General features: G+C 46.6%; 1 protein-coding gene across 1 annotated transcript in view; it reads right to left on the reverse strand.

Moving 5' to 3' along the window:
* Nucleotides 1-22,437, reverse strand: part of GCN1 (GCN1 activator of EIF2AK4) — a 74,126-nt gene that overhangs the window by 48,955 nt on the left and 2,734 nt on the right. The window contains exons 2-14 of the mRNA XM_008272306.4: nt 19,223-19,325; nt 14,664-14,727; nt 13,647-13,778; nt 13,093-13,201; nt 7,180-7,278; nt 6,953-7,087; nt 6,329-6,397; nt 6,092-6,200; nt 4,441-4,515; nt 4,040-4,168; nt 1,891-1,941; nt 1,440-1,538; nt 1,072-1,245 (exon numbers count right to left, since the gene is read on the reverse strand). Coding sequence (XP_008270528.1) covers nt 1,072-1,245; nt 1,440-1,538; nt 1,891-1,941; nt 4,040-4,168; nt 4,441-4,515; nt 6,092-6,200; nt 6,329-6,397; nt 6,953-7,087; nt 7,180-7,278; nt 13,093-13,201; nt 13,647-13,778; nt 14,664-14,727; nt 19,223-19,325 — 1,348 coding nt within the window. The remainder of the gene's footprint in view (nt 1-1,071; nt 1,246-1,439; nt 1,539-1,890; nt 1,942-4,039; nt 4,169-4,440; nt 4,516-6,091; nt 6,201-6,328; nt 6,398-6,952; nt 7,088-7,179; nt 7,279-13,092; nt 13,202-13,646; nt 13,779-14,663; nt 14,728-19,222; nt 19,326-22,437) is intronic.

Here is a 22,437-nt window from a genome sequence, read left to right on the forward strand (position 1 = left end):
GAAGAAGATCTGCTGCTCTAAACTCAGTGCAAAAATCTCTGGTCATATTCTTCTTCCCTAACCATTAAAAGAAATACGGGGGCTGGCGCTGTGGCACTGCTGGTTAAAGCCCCAGCACTGGCTTCCAATATGGGCGCTGGTTCATGTCCTGGCTGCTCTACTTCCAATCCAGCTCTCTGCTATACCCTGGGAAAGCAGTAGAAGATGGCCCAAGTGCTTGGGCCCCTGCAACCATGTGGGAGACCCAGAATAGGCTCCTGGCTGCTGGCTTCAGATCAGCTCATCTCTGGCCACTGCAGTCATTTCGGGAGTGAACCAGTGGATTGAAGACCTCTTTCTCTGGCTCTCTCTCTCTCTCTCTCTGTAACTCTTTCAAATAAATAAATAAATCTTAAAAAAAAAAAAAAAATACATACATAGGGACAAAGTTCATTGGATAAGACGCATTTCACGCAGAAGGGTATCCTTTCTCCAGAGGCAGCTCTGGAATCTCTTACAGGTTTCATTAAACACAGCTCATCCTAAGTTCAAACATTATGTGAAATAAATGCACATCTCTCTCAGAAATGGAAATGAGTACTAGAGGTATGTAGTTTGGAGATCTTGCTCCACCACAGGTTTGAAGCCTCCCTTTGCTCTCCTTGGGAAGGAGGCAGATTTCCAAGCCACACCCATGACAGTAGGTTTGTTGGCACTGAAGCAAGGCCATGCTCATTTCTAAAAGGTTCAGAGTAAAGTTTACATCATGTTGGGCCTTTTAAACCAGTCTTATCAGAACCATCTCCCCTGACTTCAGATACTACCAGGACAGCTTCAGGTTCTGGGTCCTCCCTGAATAAAACTTTGGACTTTCAGAGTCTGATACAGGAGGCAAGGCCAGAATTGGTTGTGAAGATTGACTGGGCTCTGATTCCAGGCTTTATGGATGGCTAAGCCCAATGCTCCCTGAGGCTCAGGAGGAAACGACATAAAACAAACTGAACTGAGAGAAAGCCTGGAATGGTGACAAGCCCAGAAGACTGGGTCGCCTCTGCAGGGGAGGCCAGACACTGGCTTGCAGGAGGCACTTACCTCGGAAGGAGGCCAACATGCACTGCAGGTAGGCATGCCTTACTGCAGAGGTGGACGTTTTAAGGCTGAAAGCTTTCTTGAACCATTCAGTGAGTTTCTTGGGCACTTCTGTGGTGAACCGGTTACACCAGAGAGCCAGGACAGAGACAGCATGTACCAAGGTGCCTTCGTGAACTAGGGCAAGACACAGAAGTCCAGTCAGTCCCACACCTTATAACCACGCCGAATCACTGTAAGCAGCAAAAGCAATCTCAGACAACCCCCAAGCCTCTCTGAGGGAGGAGTTCCCTCAGCAGGGTTTATGGAAGACAGGTGAGAAACCAATCTCATGGAAGAGTCCAGATCCCTCACCCTGGTGCACGGATTACCTTCTTGCTGGAGAAACGGGATGAACAGCTCAGCCACAGTCCCGTTCAGGACTTGACTAGAAGACCCAGACACCACATGATGACTGACACTCCCAATCCCTGAAAGACAGATTCCCTGTTCAGCCCCTCATGAGTACAAAACCATCAACATGGAGTCTTCCCCCGGCTACCACCTCTGCATACTGGACCACAGCCCTCCTTAGGGCCCCCCAGCAAGCATGCATCTTCTTTGGCCATTACCAACCTTTCCTCAATTATCCTCCACAGCCCCGCCTTTCACAGAAGCCAAGCCTTCTACTAGACTTGAACCAGTCTCTTGCCAATCAAGCAGGCAAGAGAGTCCTGGGAGGCAGGCTGGCACGTCCAACACTACAGAGTCAAGATTTTACCCATGAGCTAAAGCTCACCTACCACCAGACTACGCTTCCACAACCCAGGGGGAATTCCGTACCTGAGAGGACACTGATCTTCTGGGCTACAACAGTTAGTTTTCCCTCTGAGCCTGAGAGGAAAGACAGCAACAATTCAAATTCTCATCTGCCACATTCTCCCAGGGGTTGAATAAGGTAGTGATAAGCATGATTTATGATACAGTTCCTTTTTTTTTTTTTTTATTTGACAGGTAGAGTTATAGACAGTGAGATATAGAGACAGAGAGAAAGGTCTTCCATTGGTTCACTCCCCAAATGGCCGCTACAGCTGGCGTGCTGCGCCAAACCGAAGCCAGGAGCCAGGTGCTTCCTCCTGGTCTCCCATGCAGGTACAGGGCCCAAGCACTTGGGCCATCCTCCACTGCCTTCCCGGGCCACAGCAGAGCTGGACTTGAAGAGGAGCAACTGGGACTAGAACCCGGCGCCCACATGGAATGCCGGCGCCACAGGCGGAGGATTAACCAAGTGAGCACAGAGCTTATATGATACAGTTTCTTATTCTAGAAGTTGCCTCTCTGTTGTGAAGCTGAGTTTAAAATAATACCTACTAGCTTTTCATTTTCTGGCTAAAAAACTATTACTAATATAATCTTAGAGAAAATTAAAAAAAAAAAAAAAAACAGAAAACAAATAAAAACATTTAAAAAAAATCACTCAAGTTTTCACTACTCAAAGTCAGTAATATCTTGGTATATTAATTTTTTCTGCTTATACAAAAATGCATATACAGGAACCCCCCATATCCATGAATTCCACATCCACAGATTCAACCAACCATGCACAAAAAACATCAAAAATAAAATAAACTGCATCTGTTTTTTTTCTTTTTTTTTTTTTTTTTTGACAGGCAGAGTGGACAGTGAGAGAGAGACAGAGAGAAAGGTTTTCCTTTGCCATTGGTTCACCCTCCAATGGCTGCCACGGCTGGCGCGCTGCGGTCGGCGCACCGCGCTGATCTGATGGCAGGAGCCAGGTGCTTAACCTGGTCTCCCATGGGGTGCAGGGCCCAAGTACTTGGGCCATCCTCCGCATCTGTTTTGAATACCAACTTTTTTCTTGCCACTCACTATTCCATAAACAATACAGGACTACATAGCATTTACATTGTATCAGATACTATATGTAATCTAGAGAGGATTTAGAGAATACTGGAGGGGAGCAGGCCTCTAGCCTAGAGGTTAATACCCATGTCCCACATTAGAGCGCCTGACTTCAGTTTCCTGCCAATGCAGACTCTGGGAGGCAGAAAGTGACAGCTCATTTAACTGGGTTCCTGCCACTCGTGTCAGAGACATGGATTGCATTCCTGGCTCCCAGATTCCACTCTGGCCCACGCCCAGACATTGTGGGAAGTTAGGGAGTGAATAACCAAGTGGGATTTATCTGCCTCTCAAATTTAAAAAGAAAAGAAAACTTAAAGTAAAGGAGGATGAGTTTCATTGCAAGTATTACCCCATCCTATTTACGGGACTTGAGCACTCTCAGGTTTTGGCATCTCAGGGGGTCCTGAAACCAAATCTCCAAAGATACTAAGGGACAAATGCATACTTACAAACACTTTGGACATTACACACTGCCACACACACATGAAGGTAGCACGTGTTACCCCATAAATATATACCACACAAATATTTGTGTCCATTAAAAACTACATTAGGGCCAATTGTGGCGTAGTGCGTGAGGCTGCCACCTGCAGTGCCAGTATCCCATATGGGTGCCAGTTCAAGTCCCTGCTGCTCAACTGCCAGTCCAGCTCACTGCTATGGCCTGGGAAAGCAGTTGAAGATGGCCCAACCTGCAACCACGTGAGAGAACCAAAGGAAGCTCCTGGTTTCTGGCTTCAGATGGGCATAGCTCCAGCTGTTGCAGCCAACTGGGGAATGAACCAGCGGATGGAAGACCTCTCTCTCTCTCTGCCTCTCCTTTTCTGCATAACTCTGACTTTCAAGTAAATAAATAAATCTTTAAAAACTACATTTTAAAAAACCAGGTGAGAGTCACTGCCCTTGGCTGTGCTTTATTACACCACACATCACATCCCAGTGTGAACCCTGGCCACACATCTCACCACAAGCAGACTCCAGAACCAAGTCCCCATCAGATCCAGGGTCCAAGGTAATGCCCGAGGGCACATCTAAGCTGTCACCATGAATAAGAAGGCTTGCTCACCTCCAAGGATCGCAAAGAGATGCCTGGTCAGGGCTTCCATGGCTGAGGAGTCGCTGCACTGGCGGGCCAGGTTCCGCAGCGCCAGCACCGCTTCATCCATCAGGCGGGGACTGTTGGATTTCAGCTGACCTGAACACACAGAGTCGTTGCTCAGAGACTGCCCACAACTAAGTGTCCAGACATTCATCTGTATCTTTTCCAGGCTCCCAACTCTTAAATCCTGACTAAATCTTCTCACTGTAAATGATCTCAAGAAAGAAACTATGGCCTGTAGATGAGCTAAAAGTCTTATTTCTAACCCTGAGCTGTTCTCTATCTCTTTTTCTATAGTAAACAGGACAAGAACAACTGGACCCAAGAATAACTGGACCCAAGGGGCCATCTGAGGGATGGATACTTACCAGCCAGTCCTTTCACAATGTCCAGAGCATACTGGCTGAGATCAAGAGTCACTGATGCCAACAGACTGGAGATAGCTAGGGAGACAAAAAGCACTGCCAATGTCAGTCTTAAGGATGAACCCAGAGACTGGCATTGTGGTACAGCAGGTTAACAGCAATACCGACATCCCCTATGAGCACTGGTTCAAGTCCTGGCTGCTCCATTTTTTTGTTGTTGTCGTTTTTAATTTATTCATTTATTTGAAAGGCAGATTTACAGAGAGGTAGAGGCAGAGGCAGAGGCAGGGAGAGGTCTTCCATCTGATGGTTCACAATGGCCAGAGCTGTGCCAATCTGAAGCCAGGAGATAGGAGCTCCTTCCTTCCAAAGTCTCCCACAAAAGTACAGGGGCCCAAGGACTTGAGCCATCTTCCACTGCTTTCTCAGGCCATGGCAGAGAGCTGGATCAGAAGTGGAGCAGCCAAGTCTTGAACTGGCACCCACATGGGATGCCAGCACTGCAGGCGGAGGCTTTACCCATTGTGCCACAGCACTGGCCCCTGCTACACTTCTGATCCAGGTCCCAGATAATGTGCCTGGAAAAGCTACAGAAGATGGTCAAAGTGCTTGGGCCCTTGCACCCACACGGGAGACCCAGATGCGGTTCCAGGCTCCTGGCTTTGGCTTGGTCCAGCCCCAGCCATTGTGGCCATTTGGGGATTGAAACAGCAGATGGGAGATCTCTGTCCCTTCCTCTGTCTCTGTAACTCTGCCTGTCAAATAAATAAGTCAATCTTACAAAACAAATAAATTAAAAAAGAAAAACACACATTTTTGCCTAATACCCAACAAATGCCACCAGGCCTATTCTTTAGCCACATGGAATTGGGACCACTCATCTCTAAAGGGCCACATGAATAATCACACTGGTTCCCCAAAGTTCTACTAAAAACTGCCCTTGGAATATTTCACTGACACCTTTTATCAAGATAAACAGGGCCAGAGAGTCAACCCTCACACCCTAGTACTTCAGCTGCCAGCTCCAGACCACGTCCAAATTGTCCAGAAGACATTCTTTTTCTTTCTTTTTTTTTTTTTTTTAAGATTTATTTTTGTTTATTTGAAAGGCAGAGTTAACAAAGAGAGAGTGAATCTTCCATCCAATGGTTCATTCCCCCAACTAGCTGTAACAGCTAGGGCTGGGCCAGGTGGAGGCCAGGAGCCTGGAGCTTCTTCCAGGTCTCCCATGTGGGTGGCAAGGACTCGAGCACTTGGGCCATCTTCCTCTGTTTTCCCAGGCACAATAGCAAGGAGCTGGATTAGAAGTGCAGTAGCCGGGTCCTGAACCGGCACCCACAGGCAATGCCAGTTCCACAGGCAGCAGCTAAACTCACTATACCACAACGCTGGCCCCTTGAAAAGATGTTCTTAATCCAAATGGCCTGCAGATGAGCTTGGACTCTAAACCTGTGTGTCGTACTTTAAGTGAGAGTATTTTCATCCATTCTAGTAGGAGGGTCCATGAATTTCAACATATTTTCAAAAGGGTACCTAATCTCTCTCCCAAAGCTCCAACAAGGTAAACCGTGAATATATTGTATCCCCACCCTGACACACATGCTCCTCGCTGCCCAGAAGAAGAAAGCTTATCAGGCAACTCATCTCAACCCACTTTCAATAACATTCTCTGGACTCCTCAGTAAGGACTTCTGTATGGTGGGCAGTATCAGATCCTTAAACTCCGAGTGGGACATGTACCGGAGCAGAGGTGCACAGTTATCCTACAAAGAGAAAGAATTCAGGTGCTCAGCCCTCCAAAGAACAGAACAAAAACAAAGGACAGTTCAGAATCCCAGAACCTGAAATGAGATTTGACTAGTATCATGAGGAAGGCCCACCTCCCACTCACCAGTAAGTACTTCTGAGGCTTCACTTTGCTCATCAGGATGTTCTTCACATAGAAATCCAGCAGAGCACTCTAGAAGAACAAAGAGGTCTGGCTAGATCCTGACACACTGAAGGGTCTGATCTCGGACCTAAAACGTCCCTCTCATGGGAGTACCTCCAAAATCTACCAACCAATGCCCAAAGATGCAGTGGTAAGCACATTGACCACGTCTTTCCTTATTTAAATAAAACCAGATGCCTCTGTGCCTAATGGTAGGCTCTTTCTAAGACTCAGCTCTGCAGAGGCAGAAGTCGGGACTCCCTTGCTCAGTGCTTCCTCCCCAGCACCTGGCAAGTGCTTGGCACGTGGCAGCTGCTGAACCGGGGTAACTTATTGTCAGCACAAACAAACATCTATCATTCCAAAAAAGGATGCCAGGATTTACAAGCCAGAACTGGAAGGGAAACTTTCCAATTCCTTCAAATTCATCTATCAGGATGAAAAGGTCAGGGACTCACATGAGAAAACCAAAAGGTTTCAGATGAGATCAGCAGCTGCGGCCATCAGCACAAAACAAGTTCCCACTCCTTCTTCCCTTTGAGACCACCCAGGGCAACCCCATGGTCACACTGCCCCAGAGCTCGCCTTGTGCCGATTGACCACATCCATCTCCTTGTGGTTTGTGCAGAACTGCACCAACAGCCCCAGCATGCCAGCATAGTTCTGGTTGGGTTCCAAGCTGAGAATGGCAGACAAGTACTGCTCCACCAGCCCGGGATTCTGAAGAGGAAGGTGTAAGGACGGTATATCAGATGGCAGTGGGGGTGGTGCGGAGGAAGCAATGCCCACCACTCCTTATCGATTCCTGTCACCTCTTTCCAAAGTTTTGTGAGCTTCTTCACAGCACCATCCACAGCATGCTTGTGGGAGCCACCCAGCACCTCCAACAGGAGTAGACACTGAACCTCCACCTGCCAGCAGCAAGCAAAGGCTCAGATCAGAATGTGGCATCAGAGTGGGAGCCCCATAACCCTCAAAGCCTGCCCCAGATCTTTGACAGGCCTTCCAGACCCTGGTTTCATCTCCAGTAGGCCTCTCCCATTCAGCTCTAGCCAGATCTTCTCCCCTCCACCCCCACACTTCACCTTGTCCTTTAATTACTGTCACCCAAGTATTTATTCCATAAATATTAAGCACCTACTGAGTCAGACACATTGGGAACAAGACAGCCATGGTCCCTGCTTTGATGCACTTTAGTTCAGAGGCAAACAGGGTATTAAACACACACACAAATGAGTGAATCACTTCAGTGAGCAAAGTACCATACAAGAAAAGCACAAGGGTATGTATGAAGATACTTTAAAAAGTTCATGGAAAATGGAATTTAAAGATAAGTTTATTTTGGTGCAAATTCAGAAATCCATGCATAGTTTTTTCCACAATACACATTTTTCATGAATATTCTGAAGACCCCTTATATGCCTGGATCTAAAAATTTTTGCACCAAAATAATCTTTTAATTTCATTTTCTATGAATTTCTGAAGTACTCTCATACCTCTTATCTGCCTTGACTTGTACTTCATTCATGCTGCAAATACTTACCAAATAATGACTAAACAGCAGGCAGTAGGCTAGGCAATGTAGATATGAAGTGTTGGACAGTGATTCTAGCTTGCATGGAACTCCCTGTATAACCCAGGAGGAGGTACATAATAGGTGCTCAACTAAATAAACCTCAAAGAGACCACCAGCTGCAAATGAGGAATGTGAGCAGCATGAACTGTCACTTGAGAAAAAAGATGTGCTTGTGAAGTCCATGCTGCTGAACTCCATTTGTACAAAATGGCATATACACAAGGTTATTCACTGCAGCATTGCTTATAACATTAAAGATTGTAAATAACACAAATGGCCATCAACAGAGGACTAGTTACATTTATATACTGTGGTATATTCAGATTAGTAAACAGTCATAAAGAATGAGAAAATGTGGGGCCGGCACTGTGGCGTAGTGGGTAAAGCCACTGTCTGGAGTGCCAGCATCCCATATGGGTACTGATTGGAGTCCTGGCTGCTCCTCTTCTGATCCAGCTCTCCATTATGGCCTGGGAAAGCAGAAGAAGACGGCCCAAGTCCTTGGGCACCTGCACCCGTGTGGGAGACTCAGAAGAAGCTTCTGGTTCCTGGCTTCCAATTGGCCCTGCTCCAGCCATTGCAGCCATTTGGGGAGTGAACCCCCAGATGGAAGACTTCTCTTTCTCTCTGCTTCTGCTTCTCTATAACTCTGCCTTTCAAATAAATAAATAAATCTTTTTAAAAAAAAAAATAGGAGTAAGAAAACCTGTACACACTACTTGGAAACAAATTCCAAGGCTAATTAGATAAAAAGAGCTAGTCCACACACCAGACTCAAAAAGACAATCACTTACAGTAGTACTCTGACCTCAGAATCAGCCTTTAAGGCATTCTGGTCTGGCTGAAAAGCCTACAAGAGCATTTCAGGCATGGAAAGCCGAGACACTGTGGCAAAAAGTGTCCTACATGAAGGACCTCTGCAGATGAGACCCCAGTGGAAAGAAGTGGTCATCAAAGAAGGATGTACTTTTTCTCTGAAGGGAGGAGAGAGCTTCCATTTTGCTTATGGCCTTTGTAAATACTGAAGGAGCAACAAGATAAATGTTACCTTTTAATTCCAAAAAAAAAAAAAAGTACTGAAGGAGTTTATGAATTCAAAAGACTTCCATAGCCCAGGCAGCTCATGTCAAGAGCCTTGGGTGATCATTGACATCATACAAAAGAGTATTAATTATTAAACTAATAACAGGAGTCACTGTGCACTAACTTTCCATGCAGGACCTCTGTTCTCAAAGAGTTGTACTATGAGAATTAATAGTAAAACTTGTTCTCAAAATATATTTCACTTTAGTATATTAGTGGAGGATATTCTTATGTCTCATAAGTTTTACATAAGCCTAACTTCCCAACTCCATTGCTTGCTTCCTTAGGTGCTTCTTCAATTAATGATAGAACAAGTTTTATCATTAATAAAGGAAAAAATATTTTATTGCAAAAATTAAAAGTAAAATAAGAAAGGAAGGAGGAAGAGTGGAAGTGAGTGAGTGAGTGAGTGAGGAAGGGAAGAAGGGAGGATGGTGTGGAAAGTGTCATTATGTTCTTAAAACTGTAGGTATGAGATACCTGAAATTTGTTCCATTTATATAAAAAAATTTTAATTAAAAAAAAGAAAGAAAAAAGCTAAAGGGGTATGGGTGTGTGGGTGCATGATGCAACAGTTAATTTACCACGTGGGATGCCAGCACTCCTAATTGGAGTGCCTGATTCAAGTCCCAGCTACTCCACTTTTGATTCTAGTTTCCTGCTATATATACCCTGGGAGGCAGCAGATAATGGCTCAAACACTTGGGTCCATGCCACCCACATGGAGATCTGGAGTGAGTTCTAGGCTCTGGCTCTGGCTTGGCACAACCCTGACTGTTGTAGGCATTTGTGGAGTAAAATTAGCAGATGGAAGATCTCTCTTTCTGCTTTCAAATAAAATGAAAAAAAAATTTTTTTTTAATTAAGAAAAAAGGTAACAAAAAAAAATGAAGAAGAAGAATGTACGTGTGGTATACTGATGTATATAAAAAAAAAAACAACTACTAGGTCACAAATACAGGGAACATACCATACACATAAGAACTAGTAATAGAAGGGCCCAAGGTGCCTAGGGATAGGGGTACAAGAAAAACCAGTATACACTGTTTGGGGGGCAGAGTGGCTTTAACCTAGAAAGTAAGATGCCAGTTCAGATGCCTACATCCTATACTAGAGTATCTAGGTTTGATACCTGGCTCTGGCTCTTGACTCCAGCTTCCTGCTAGGGCAGACCAGGAAAGGCAGCAATGATGGCTCAAGTAGTTGGGTCCCTACCACAGATATGGGGACCTGTATTGAGTTCTTCCTCTTTGTTTCTGCTTTGTAAGCATTTTCAGAATGAACCAGCAGATTGTAGCTCTCCAGAGCTCTCTCTCAGTCTGTCTCTCTACCTCTCAAATAATTAAATAATTTGTTTAAAAAAATAGATCTTAAAAAAACTGTTTTAAAAAAGGATCTTTAAGTTTGCTACCACATAAACTACACTGATATTCCCTCTCCCTTGATCTGAGTGTAGGTTGCTCTCTTATCCTTTAGATCTCTGTTCAAACGATGGCTCCTCAAAGGGGCCTCCCTCCCACCATCACTCTCTACCACACTACCCTCTTGCCTGGTTTTTTAGCACTACTACTATTTACTTGTGAGCTTGTTTATTGTTTATCTTCTCCACAAGAGCATAAGCTCCATGAGAGAAAGGTGCTCCTCTGTTTTGGACACCACTTGAGTGTCAACCCCTAGAACAGTACCCAGCACATAGCAGATCCTCAACAAAAGACTTGAGCAACTCAATAAACCACAGTGTAGGTGACATCAGCGACTAGCAAAGGAAAAGCCCAGGTCCCAGATTCAAGACACAAAGAATTACAGAATTGGGGGAGGGTGCCATTTGCACATGGGCATTGTGGTACAGGTTAGGCAGCTGTTTAGGACACATGCATCCTATATCACAGTGTTGGTTCCAGTTCCAGCTACTCCATTTCCAATCCAACTCCCTGCTGATGTATCCCAGGAGGCAGCAAATGATGGCCCAAGTACGAGTTCCTGCCATCCAGACAGGAGATCTGGGTGAAAGTCCTGGCTCCTGGTTTAGACTTGGCTCAGCCCCAGCTATTTTAAGCACTTGTGGAGTGAACCAGGTCAATCTCTCTCTTTCTCTAATTATTTACAAAAGTAACATAGTCTCAAGCATTTGATGCATGCTGCCCCATAAACACAATATTCCAGGGCCAACCCCTTCTATTCCTTAACTCATTAGTAGAATGACTTATCTCAGATAATTGACTGTAAGAATTCAACAGAGGCAGGCCTGTGAGCTTGCCCATGATGAGATATCTGATAAGGTGGCCTGTTAGAAACAATGAAACCAGGCCGGCGCCGCGGCTCACTAGGCTAATCCTCCACCTTGAGGCGCCGGCACACCAGGTTCTAGTATCGGTCGGAGCGCCGGATTCTGTCCCAGCTGCCCCTCTTCCAGGCCAGCTCTCTGCTGTGGCCCGGGAGTGCAGTGGAGGATGGCCCAAGTGCTTGGGCCCTGCACCCCATGGGAGACCAGGAGAAGCACCTGGCTCCTGCCTTCGGATCAGCGCAGTGTGCCAGCTGCAGCGTGCCGGCCGCAGCGGCCATTGGAGGGTGAACCAACGGCAAAAGGAAGACCTTTCTCTCTGTTTCTCTCTCTCTCACTGTCCACTCTGCCTGTCAAAAATAAATAAATAAGTAAATAAAAAAAGAAAGAAACAATGAAACCCACACTCTGAAGGAGTTTCTCATCAATTCCTGCAGAGCTTACTGTCCCCAGACTGCCCTTCCAGGTATCCACAGTAGTGACTTGTTTTTTTATTTGAAACGCAGAGTTACAGAGACAGAAAGAGAGACAGAGAGATCTTCCTCCACGGATCCCAAATAGCCACAATGAGTGGGGGTGGGGCTGGGCCAGGTCAAAGCCAGGAGCCAGGAACTTCTTCCAGGTCTCCCACATTGGTGGGAGGGGCCCAGGACCTGGACCATCTTCTGCTGCTTTCCCAAGCCATTACTAGGGAGCTGGAAAGGAAGTGGAGCAGCCAGGAATTGAACGGGAGCCCATATGGGATGCCAGAGCTGCAGGCAGTGACTTAACCTGCTGTGCTACAGCGCTGGCCCCCGCCCCGCATGTCTTCTAGCAGCATGGTTTCAATGTTCTCCCCATCAACGATCAGTCACTGGTGACCATTCCATGACTGTCCCAGAGTGTACTGGAGAAACTTCCAAGGATGAAGCCAACTATCTGCCTAAGGAGCTGACTGCTTCCCACGCACTCATCATTTACACCTACCTGCACAGCATTGCACAGTTCCTACAGGCATTTCCTATCTCCACTGAGCCATCTTTATGGCAATTCTTTGAAGTGGATGGGGTGGGCAGTACTTTTTCCACCCTTTTTGCATAACAGGAAACAGGCTCAGGAAACAGGCTCAGAAGATAAGTGATTCGGCCAAATCTCACAGCCAAGAATCAGACCCATAACAAGATCCTCAGACTCCTTCTCACTGAACTCTGAAACCATTCCTCCCATCCATCACAAAGCACATCTAGGCATTCAGAAGAACCTGCAGATCTGACCTAGTAGGCCACCCACTTAGCAGATGTGTGGAAAGGAAAAGTAGGGCATGTGATGGAGTGGGCACAGAATGAGAAGAATGAATTTAAGGACCAAAACTCATGATCAGAATTCCATTCCCTTAGCCAGTTTAACACTGTAACACAAACACAAGGAACGGGATGGCTAGCCCGAAAAAAATGAAATGATTTACGTTATCATCTTTTCTGGCTTACTTGCTTCTTGACTATCTTCCCCACTCCAACCTGTCAAGTCTTCCTCCCATGCCCCGAGGGTGGGAACCACATTTCTCTTGCTTGTCGCTGTACTTCCAATGCCGAGCACCATGTCTAACATAGAGAAGCTCAACAATGTTCACCAGCAGATGCATATGATTGTGTTGCATGCATGCCCATTCCAAAGTCACATACCTCAGGACAATTCAAAATGCTTTGTCCTGAGCACCCAGAAGAGCACCTGCCACAAAGGTGTTTGACGGTGCTCTTAATTGCACAGAAAGCTGACCTCACCACTCCAAAGACCCAGGGAACCTACCAGTTTGTTCCAGGTGTCTCCCTGGCGCTTGGCTTTTAAGGGAAAGACGATACGCACCAGAAGGCAGGTCCAAGTCAGGGCCAGCAAGGCGGCTGAGCCGCTGCTCTTACTGTGGAAAGGGAGACGGGTGAGTACAGATCAGCAGCCTGCATCTTCAGGACAGAGGCTCTCCCCAAGTCCCTACCCTTCCTTTGACCTAACAGGACAGAATCTGAATCTCATTCCCCACAAATCACACGGGACAATTCAGGATAAGGAGTCCAGGCCTCATTCAGATACCACTTCTTTTGGCACTAACAAATATAAAAACAAATAAAACAGTTTCCCTGTTAAGTGCCTAGTGGGCAACTGGTTCCCCTCCAGAACGGCCTTCTTTCCACTGATTCCCCAGTACTGCTCCTCCCTCCACTCAGAGGCAGACTCCAGGAGCCATTCAGAGTACAAAGGGCTAAGAGGCAGGCATGCTCACACCTGTTCAGTGAGGCTCACCCACACCAGTTTCTCCTGAGTAAGACTACACCAGTTCCCCAGGGGCCACGGCCTTTGCCTCTTACCTGGGAACCCCTGTTTTGGAGCCAATGCCTGAAGACTGCAGAGAGTGCAGGAGGTTCTTAGCAGTAGCCTCTGGCTGAGCCTCAGCCAACTGCTGGATGGCTGCCTGCAGGGCCCTACGAGAGGCTGCATCTCTAGAGGAAAAAACCAAGGAGACAGGTTAATACATGGACTTGGGTAGGCGCCTGGCTGCCTAGGCCAAGTACTGGTTCTTCTCAGGAAAACTGACTGCACTGTGGCTCACAGATGATGGATGGGATTAAGAAATGTCTAGATAAATCCATCTCCTCCCTAAGTCCTGAGAGCAGTTGATAAGGGTGAGTGAGCCACTGAGTATAACCGCAGCACCTGCATTTATGAAGCATTTACAAGGGCCACAAACTAGGCCAAGTGCTTTTAGAAACATGACTGATAACAGCATATACATACTGAGCACTCAGGATGTGCAGGCACTGTTCTGGATCCTTAGACTTATTAACAGCCAAGTGTGGGGTAGATAACAGAGGAAACTGAGGCACAGAGTAACTTGCCCAGGATTCAACAGGTAGGATGTGGAGCCAGAAAATCTGGCTTCAGAGCCGGCGCCGTGGCTCAATAGGCTAATCCTCCACCTTGCGGCGCCGGCACACCGGGTTCTAGTCCCAGTTGGGGCGCCGGATTCTGTCCCGGTTGCCCCTCTTCCAGGCCAGCTCTCTGCTATGGCCAGGGAGTGCAGTGGAGGATGGCCCAGGTGCTTGGGCCCTGCACCCCATGGGAGACCAGGATAAGTACCTGGCTCCTGCCATCGGATCAGCGCGGTGCACCGGCTGCAGCGGCGGCCATTGGAGGGTGAACCAACGGCAAAGGAAGACCTTTCTCTCTCTGTCTCTCTCTCTCACTGTCCACTCTGCCTATCAAAAATAAAAAAAAAAAAAAAAAAAAAAAAAAGAAAATCTGGCTTCAATGCCCGGGCTCTAACTACAACCTATATCACTTCTCTACGAAGTGCTCCAGACCCTGGACCAGTGACTGGGACTCACCTGTATCGATGCAGAGTCAAGCAGAACAATTTGCAGAGCCCTTTCACTGCTCCCTCTGGCAGATCTGAAACCAAAGATCACAGAGAGTGATCAACGGAAATAACTTGCAGGGGTAGGAATTGTGGCATTTGGGTTACTATGACTTGGGATGCCCACAAGTCCCACCTCCACTTCCAATCCAGCTTCTAACCAATACGACTGAGAAGCAGAAGATGGCTCAAGTAGTTGAGTCTCTGCCACCCCCGTGGAAACCTGGATGGAGTTCTTGGCTTCAGCCTGACACAGTCCTAGCAGTTGTGGGCATTTAGAGAGTACACCAGTGAACAGATGATCTCTTTCTCTCTCTCTCAAATAAATACAAATAAATAAGGGGGGAAAAAACTTGGTGAGAATCTGCTTGAGCCAGGCACTATGCCAGATATGATCTTGGCCCACTGGACGCGCCTCATATATCTGAGATAGAATCCGCAAGAGGAAAAGGCAATGACAAAATATGATTGTGAGAACATGCCTGGTACAGAAAAGGTTCAGGTGGACATCTGTTAAGTGAAAGAAACTAAGGCAACACAAGCCCAGCTGGGCCTTGCAGACCAACTGCCTCCAGGATTAGACAGCTTTGAGGAAGTCCTCAACTCCTTAGCCTGGCTAGGAACATCTCACCCAACCTTTGATTAATGCACTTGGATTATCTGCTACCCTACAAAAATGTGGCCAGAATAATCAGGACTGTGCAACAGCCCTTCCTTAGACTCAGACAAGTAGAAAATTGAGAGGTAAGGATTTTAAGGAGGTAGTTAACTTTCCACTATGAACCTGAACAACAAAGGTTACTAAGCACTTTACAAATGCAATTCACCCTGAATGTAGAATCAGAGAACTAAAGAGTAAAATCATTCTCAAGAGGTTCTGAGTAGTTCAGAAACTTCACCCACAGAAGTCAAACTCCATATTTCATAAAATGGGCAGGAAGCAGATTAAAAGTTGCCACTTATTCACCAAAATTAACCATTATGGTTCAGCAGGTGTGCACAGCTGGCACCTTGTCACTTAACTAGAACCCTGCTGACCAAGTGGCCAGAAAGGTCTCTGAGGAAACCACAAAAATCATAATAAAGGTTTCTTAGAGGGGCTGGCGCTGTGGCATAGCGGGTGAAGCCGCCACCTGCAGTGCCGGCATCCCATATGGGCTCCAGTTCTAGTCCTGGCTGCTCCTCTTCTGATCCAGCTCTCTGCTATGGCCTGGGAAAGCAGTGGAGGATGGCAAAAGTCCTTGGGCCCCTGCACACACGTGAGAGACCTGGAAGAAGCACCAGGCTCCTGGCTTCAGATCGGCACAGCTCCAACTGTTCCGGCCAATTGGGGAGTGAACCAGAGAATGGAAGACTTCTCTCTCTCTGTGTAACTCTGATTTTCAAATAAAATAAATAAATCTTTAAAAAAAAATAAAGTCCTTAGCATAAGGCTGTACAAATCCCATTATTATGTACTCCACCACTGTTCCTAGACCCAGGGATAGTACCTGGTACACAGGCTCAACAAGTATTTGTTGAATGGACTGTAGTTAACATCCCTACTTGTTGACACAGGCACATATCTTTTATCTTTTATCTTTTATCTTTTAAGGTTCATTTATTTATATGGAAGAGTTACAGAGAAAGAAGAGGGAAAAGGGGAAGAGAGAGATCGATCTTCCACCTGCTGGTTCACTCCCCATATGGCTGCAAAGGCCAGAGATGAGCCAAGCAGAAGCCAGGAACCAGGAGCCTCGCCTGGGTCTACCATCGGGGCAGCATAGGCCTATGCTTGGGCCTTCACACACTGCTTTTCCCAGGCCATTAGCAGGGAGCCGGACTGGAAATGGAGCAGTCGGGACACAAACCAGTGAGTGCCCACACAGGATGTCAGTTTGCAGGCAGTGGCTTTACTGGCTATAACGATGCTGGCCCCATAAATATGCTATTTTTAAAATGCCATTTAACACGCAGCCACAAATCCTTTTCCATTGAACAGTAAAAAAATAAAAATAAAAAAAATAAATAAAGTATTCTTAGAAGCTTACAAGCCAGCAATGACTTCATTTGCGCATCACTTTAACAAGTTTGGGTATGTTACCCAGGCAATAGTAGGTCAGAGGCAACAAATGCAAACTTAAGGAAAGAGCAGCAGGAGGGGCTGGCACTGTGGCATAGTGGGCTCAGCCACCACCTACAGCGCTGGCATCCCATATGGGCTCCCGTTCTAGTCCTGGCTGCTCCTCTTCTGATCCAGCTCTCTGCTATGGCCTGGGAAAGCACTGGAGGATGGCTCAAGTGAATGGGCCCTGGCACTGTGTGGGAGACCTAGAAGAAGCTCCTGGCTCCTGATCTCCCCAACTCCAGCCGTTGTGGCCATTTAGGGAGTGAACCAGCAGATGGAAGACTTTTGTCTTTGTCTCTCCCTCTCTCTGCCTATAACTCTACCTCTCAAAAAAAAAAAAAAAAAAAAAAAAAAAGAGTAGGAGGAAGAAGGTTCTTCACTAGCAAGAAATGAAAGCTGCTGGAAAGGGAGGCCCAACTATGTAGAACACGGGTCTCGAACTTGAGTAAACCTAAGAATCACCTAGAGGGCTTTATTAAAACAAAGAGTTCCACTCCCAGGGTTTCTGAATCTGTTGCTGGGTGGAGCTGAGATTTCATCTAACAAGTTCTGAGGCAATGGTGAGGACGCTGCCTGGAGAACCAATGGCAATGGAGGCCGCACTTAGAGAACCAGTGCTGTCTAGCACCAGGGGCCAGCGCTGTGGCGCAGTAAGTTAATCCTCTGCCTGCAGTGTTGGCATCCCATAATGGGCACCAGTCCTAGTCCCAGCTGCTCCTCTTCTGATGCAGCTCTCTGCTAAGGCCTGGGAAAGTGGTAAGCACTTGGGTCCCCCTTCACCCGCATGGGAGACCTGAAAGAAGCTCTTGGCTCCTGGCTTCGGATTGGCCCAGCTCCAGCCATTGTGGCTATTTTGGGGAGTGAACCAGCAGATGGAAGACCTTTGTCTCTGCCTCTCCCTCTCACTGTCTGTAACTCTATTGCTCAAATAAATAAAATAAAGATCTTAAAAAAAATGCACCAAGAGGAAACCAAAAAAGAAAACAAATACGGATTCACTGAATGAAGGTGAAATCATCTTGCACACCCCAACACGTCACAGGGATACTCTTTGGTTACGGTACAGGATCAGGTCCCAAAATGCATTCCCCAGCCCCAAAATGGTTTTCAGATGAAAAACTCTTAGTGAGTTAATTCACCCTGTCAATTCTCTGTGAGAGCACTGGAAAACATAGCACCTCCCAAACTTAATGGATCTTGGACTTCATTACTGGTTAATCACCTGTTACCATCTTGCTGACTTCCATGGAACACACATCAGGAAAGATAGCATCCCAAGTCATAAAAGAAAACATTTTTGCACCCAGCATATGAATCAACAAAGATTGTTGGTATCTTTTTTTTTTTTTTTAAGATTTATTCATGTGAAAGGCAGAGTTACAGAGAGAGAAAGAGAGAGTGAGACACAGAGAGAGGTCCTCTATCCACTGGTTCACTCCCCAAACAGCCACCGTAGCTGGACTGGGCTGATCCAAAGCCAAGAGCCTCTTCTGGGTCTCCCACATGGGTGCAGGGGCCCAAGCACTTGGGCCATCTTCCACTGCTTTCCCAGGACATAAGTAGAGATCTGGATCAGAAAAGCAGCCGAGACACAAATTGGTACCCACATGGGATGCCATCGCCACAGGCAGAAGCTTAACCTATTATGGTACAACTCCAGCTCCTGTTGGTGTCTTTTAGAAATATCTCCAAACATGGGGTCAGTGTTGTAGCACAACAGGTTAATACACTGCCTGAGAGGCCGGCACTCTGGCACAGCAGGTTAATGCCCTGGCCTGAAGCGCTGGCATCCCATGTGGGTCTGGTTTGAGGCCCGGCTGCTCTGCTTCCGATCCGGCTCTCTGCTGTGGTCTGGGAAAGCAGTGGAGGATGGTCCGGGTCCTTGGGCCCCTGCACCCATGTGGGAGAACTCAAGGAGGCTCCTGGCTTCGGATCGCGTCCCATATGAGCACTGTTTTGAGTCTCAGCTGCTCTACTTCTGATCCATCTCCCTGCTAATACACACGAGGAAGCAGAATATGACCCTAGTACTTGGGCCCCTGTGCCCACTTGGGAGACTCGGATGAAGCTCCTGATTGCTCACTTCAGCCCAGCCCAGACCAAGCCATTGCAGCCACTTCAGGAATGAACAAGCAGATGGAAGATCTCTGTCTTCTCTTCTCTCTCTCTTTATCTGTAACTCTACCTTTCAGATAAATAAAATTAACCTTTAAAAAATAAAAGTATCTCCAAACAAAATAGTTAAACTGTAAAAAAAAAAAAAAAGCTTTGGCACCTGATTAACCTGGATACTCTCCACTAATGTCTCAATGCTCACTGTAACAAGCAAATACAAAAGGCAGAGGGTGTGCAGGGAGGGAAAGGGAGGCCATGGTTCTGAAGAGAGAATTCAATTTCCTTTGAAACGGATGGAAAGCAGGTACCTTTCCCAGAAACACACTTCCCCAGTTCACCGAGGATTTCTCTCCGTTCCTTCACGCTGGCTGTTGTCACTTTCCCAGCAAACCGCTTTAGTGTCTCAGAAACCTGTGAAGATCAAGTTCACAGAGAAATTCACACCGGTCAGACTACAGAACAACGAGAGAGTGCCTGTACATGTGTGGGGGCACACATCAGGGAGTGGACGGGTGCAGAATTCTGTGAACGTCTCCAGTGCAGGGTTTTTCAAGCGCCGACAATTTGAATCATATACATCTGTTATAGGAGGCTAGTTTTGTACATACTGAGGTTTTTAGCAGCATCCCTGATTTCTACTCACCATAAATGCCAGAGGCAGCTCACCTACCTTCCACCCCAGTTTTGACAACCAAAACTGTCTCCAGACATTGTCAAATGTCTCGTGGGGGGCATCCCAGTGAATTACCACTCTAACCCAATCAGTCAATGTCTTATTTGAATGTGGACAAAAAGAGGGAGAGCAAAAGGCAAAAACTTTGGGATAGAAAATATCCTTTCAGAACTAATCAAAATCTAGCGAGAGCCTATTATATGACCAACATGTTCCCTTGGTCTTCACCTTAACCTTCCCCCATAGCAATGTCAGCATCTGCTAAGTTATTAGTAGAACATAAGCACATTGGCTAAAAAGGGAAAGGTTAAGAGACTGGATCCTAGCCCTGCTTCTTACTGGGTGTGGAAGTTTCCCGTCATCTTCTGTCTCTTCATCCACACAAAGCAGGAAATAGCACCTACTTCCTGTGACTATTACAGAGATCAAATAAGATGGTGTGTGAGAGCATTTCCTCTCATCCAAGCACAAGTCAGCTGCTACCAACAACAAGCGGGCAAGGGAGACATCAGCAATCCCATATTATAGGTGAAGGAACCACCCCAGGAGGCAAAGTCACTGCTCAGAGTGGAGCTGACTACTACAGCACCTGCATTTTTGAAACGAAACCCGAAACCAAACAGCTCTATAAACTGATGCTAGGAAGTCCTCAGCTTTCAACAGCAGTTACTATAGCTACAGTCCCCTGCACTGGGATGTAAGCACAAGACCCAAGGAGAGGGGCAGTTCTTAATGCTCCTGAGCACCATTCCACAAGCCACAAAGTGGGCAGGCTGTGGATTCCTGAGCAGTAGAGCAGAGCTCACTAAGATTCCTGTAACTAACACACAGTGTCATCTTCTTTTTCTTCTGGGATGTTCCACAGCTAGGCCTTATTAGCAGCATGAGAGTCAAAAGTAGAGGCAGGCGTTGTGGTGCAGCAGGTTAGGCCACCACATGGATGCCCACTTCCCATACTAGAGTACCAGTTTGTGTCCCGATTCCTCTGCTTTCAATCCAACTGCCTGCTAATGGGTAAGGCCCAAGTACTTGAATTTCTGCCATTTACATGAGAGACCAAGATGGAGTTCCTGGCTCCTGGCTTTGGCCTGGCCCAGTCCTGGCTGTGCAAGCACTTGGGGATTGAACCAGCAGATGAAGATGTGTCTCTCCCTATCATTCCTCCTTTCAAATAAATCAATCTTCAAAAAAAAAAAAAAAATGCAGACAGAAATAAAATATTTTGAGTTTTTCTTTTGTCCTTAAACCAAGCACTAATTATTCTCCCAATGAATAAATAATGTCTAAAACTCTTTTACACACATGATTTAACATTAAAATTTTTTACTTATTTGAAAGAACTAGAGAGAGATAGAAACAGAAAGAGACCTTCCACCTGCAGATTTATTCCCCAGAAGGCCACAATCATCAGTGCTAGGTCAAGCCAAAGCCAAGAACCAGTTCTTCTGGGTCTCCCACGTGGGTGGCCAGGCCCCAAACACTTGGGCTATCTTACCCGACCACCAACAGAGAGACAGATCAGAAAGGGAGCAGCTGGGACACGAACCAGCACTCAGATGGGATGCCACATCATAGGCAACAGCTTTACTCACCACACTACAACGCCAGCTCCAAAATACCTTTTTGTTTTTACAGCCATAGGTACACATAAGTAAAAAGAGTTTTGGCAGGTTTGCTATAAAAACCAAAGGCAACCTCTTGGGTTGATTCTGGCTATGCTGACAGTCATCTCTGCAGCTCTAAATATGGAGGTCACCTGTCTGTGCTAGCACTTCTTGTGTTTGCAGTATTACTGCCTTCCTACCATAGCTCTTTCCTTCTCCAACCTCCCCATATACCCTCCCCATGTACCCAGTACAATCCTGTTTTATGAGTTAGCTCAGTAGTCAGTTTACACTGTAAGTAAATAACATTGAACATCCTTTTTTTTTTTTTTTTTTTTTTTTTTTTTTTTTGACAGGCAGAGTGGACAGTGAGAGAGAGAGACAGAGAGAAAGGTCTTCCTTTGCCGTTGGTTCACCTTCCAATGGCTGCCGCGGCCGGCGCGCTGTGGCCGGCGCACCGCGCTGATCCGATGGCAGGAGCCAGGAGCCAGGTGCTTCTCCTGGTCTCCCATGGGGTGCAGGGCCCAAGCACCTGGGCCATCCTCCACTGCACTCCCTGGCCACAGCAGAGAGCTGGCCTGGAAGAGGAGCAACCAGGACAGAATCCGGCGCCCCGACCTGGACTAGAACCCGGTGTGCCGGCGCCGCTAGGCGGAGGATTAGCCTAGTGAGCCGCAGCGCCGGCTTGAACATCCATTTAAAAAACTATGTTTCCCATCCTGCCCAGCTTTTTCTGTTACCCTGAAGTTAGCAATTACCTCTTCCTATTTCATCTAGTCTTGCCTCATTTTGTGTATTCTTATTATTAATTCAAGTCCCAACTTTCTGCCACTTGTCTGAATCTTAATACATTCAGGTAAGTCAGGTATCCATCAAATCCCACCTTCCTGGAAAAGTTTCTTCCAGAGTCTCCTGAACTGCCCCAAGTTTGTTGCTGTGGATTCGTCCATTCCACCACACAAGTTGGCAGGTTATCCCCCACAGCTGAAGTGCAGTTTATCACCCTGAAAATGTATTTTCTCTTGAGTTTAGGAGTCGCACATCCTCCATTTTGCGAAGTCCCTCCAAGTCTGAAAATATTCTAGCTTTGCACTTCATTTCAGTTTGTCTGGATGTAGAATTCTAGTTGAAGTAATTTTCCTACAAATTATTGAAAGAAGGGCCAGTGCTGTGGCGTAATGGGTAAAGCCACCGCCTACAGTGCCAGCATCCCATATGGGCGCTGGTTCAAGTCCTGGCTGCTCCA

The sequence above is a fragment of the Oryctolagus cuniculus genome, chromosome 21 (genome assembly GCF_051225735.1).
Source record: "Oryctolagus cuniculus isolate XC-2025 breed Fujian yellow rabbit chromosome 21, ASM5122573v1, whole genome shotgun sequence".
Lineage (NCBI taxonomy): Eukaryota > Metazoa > Chordata > Mammalia > Lagomorpha > Leporidae > Oryctolagus > Oryctolagus cuniculus.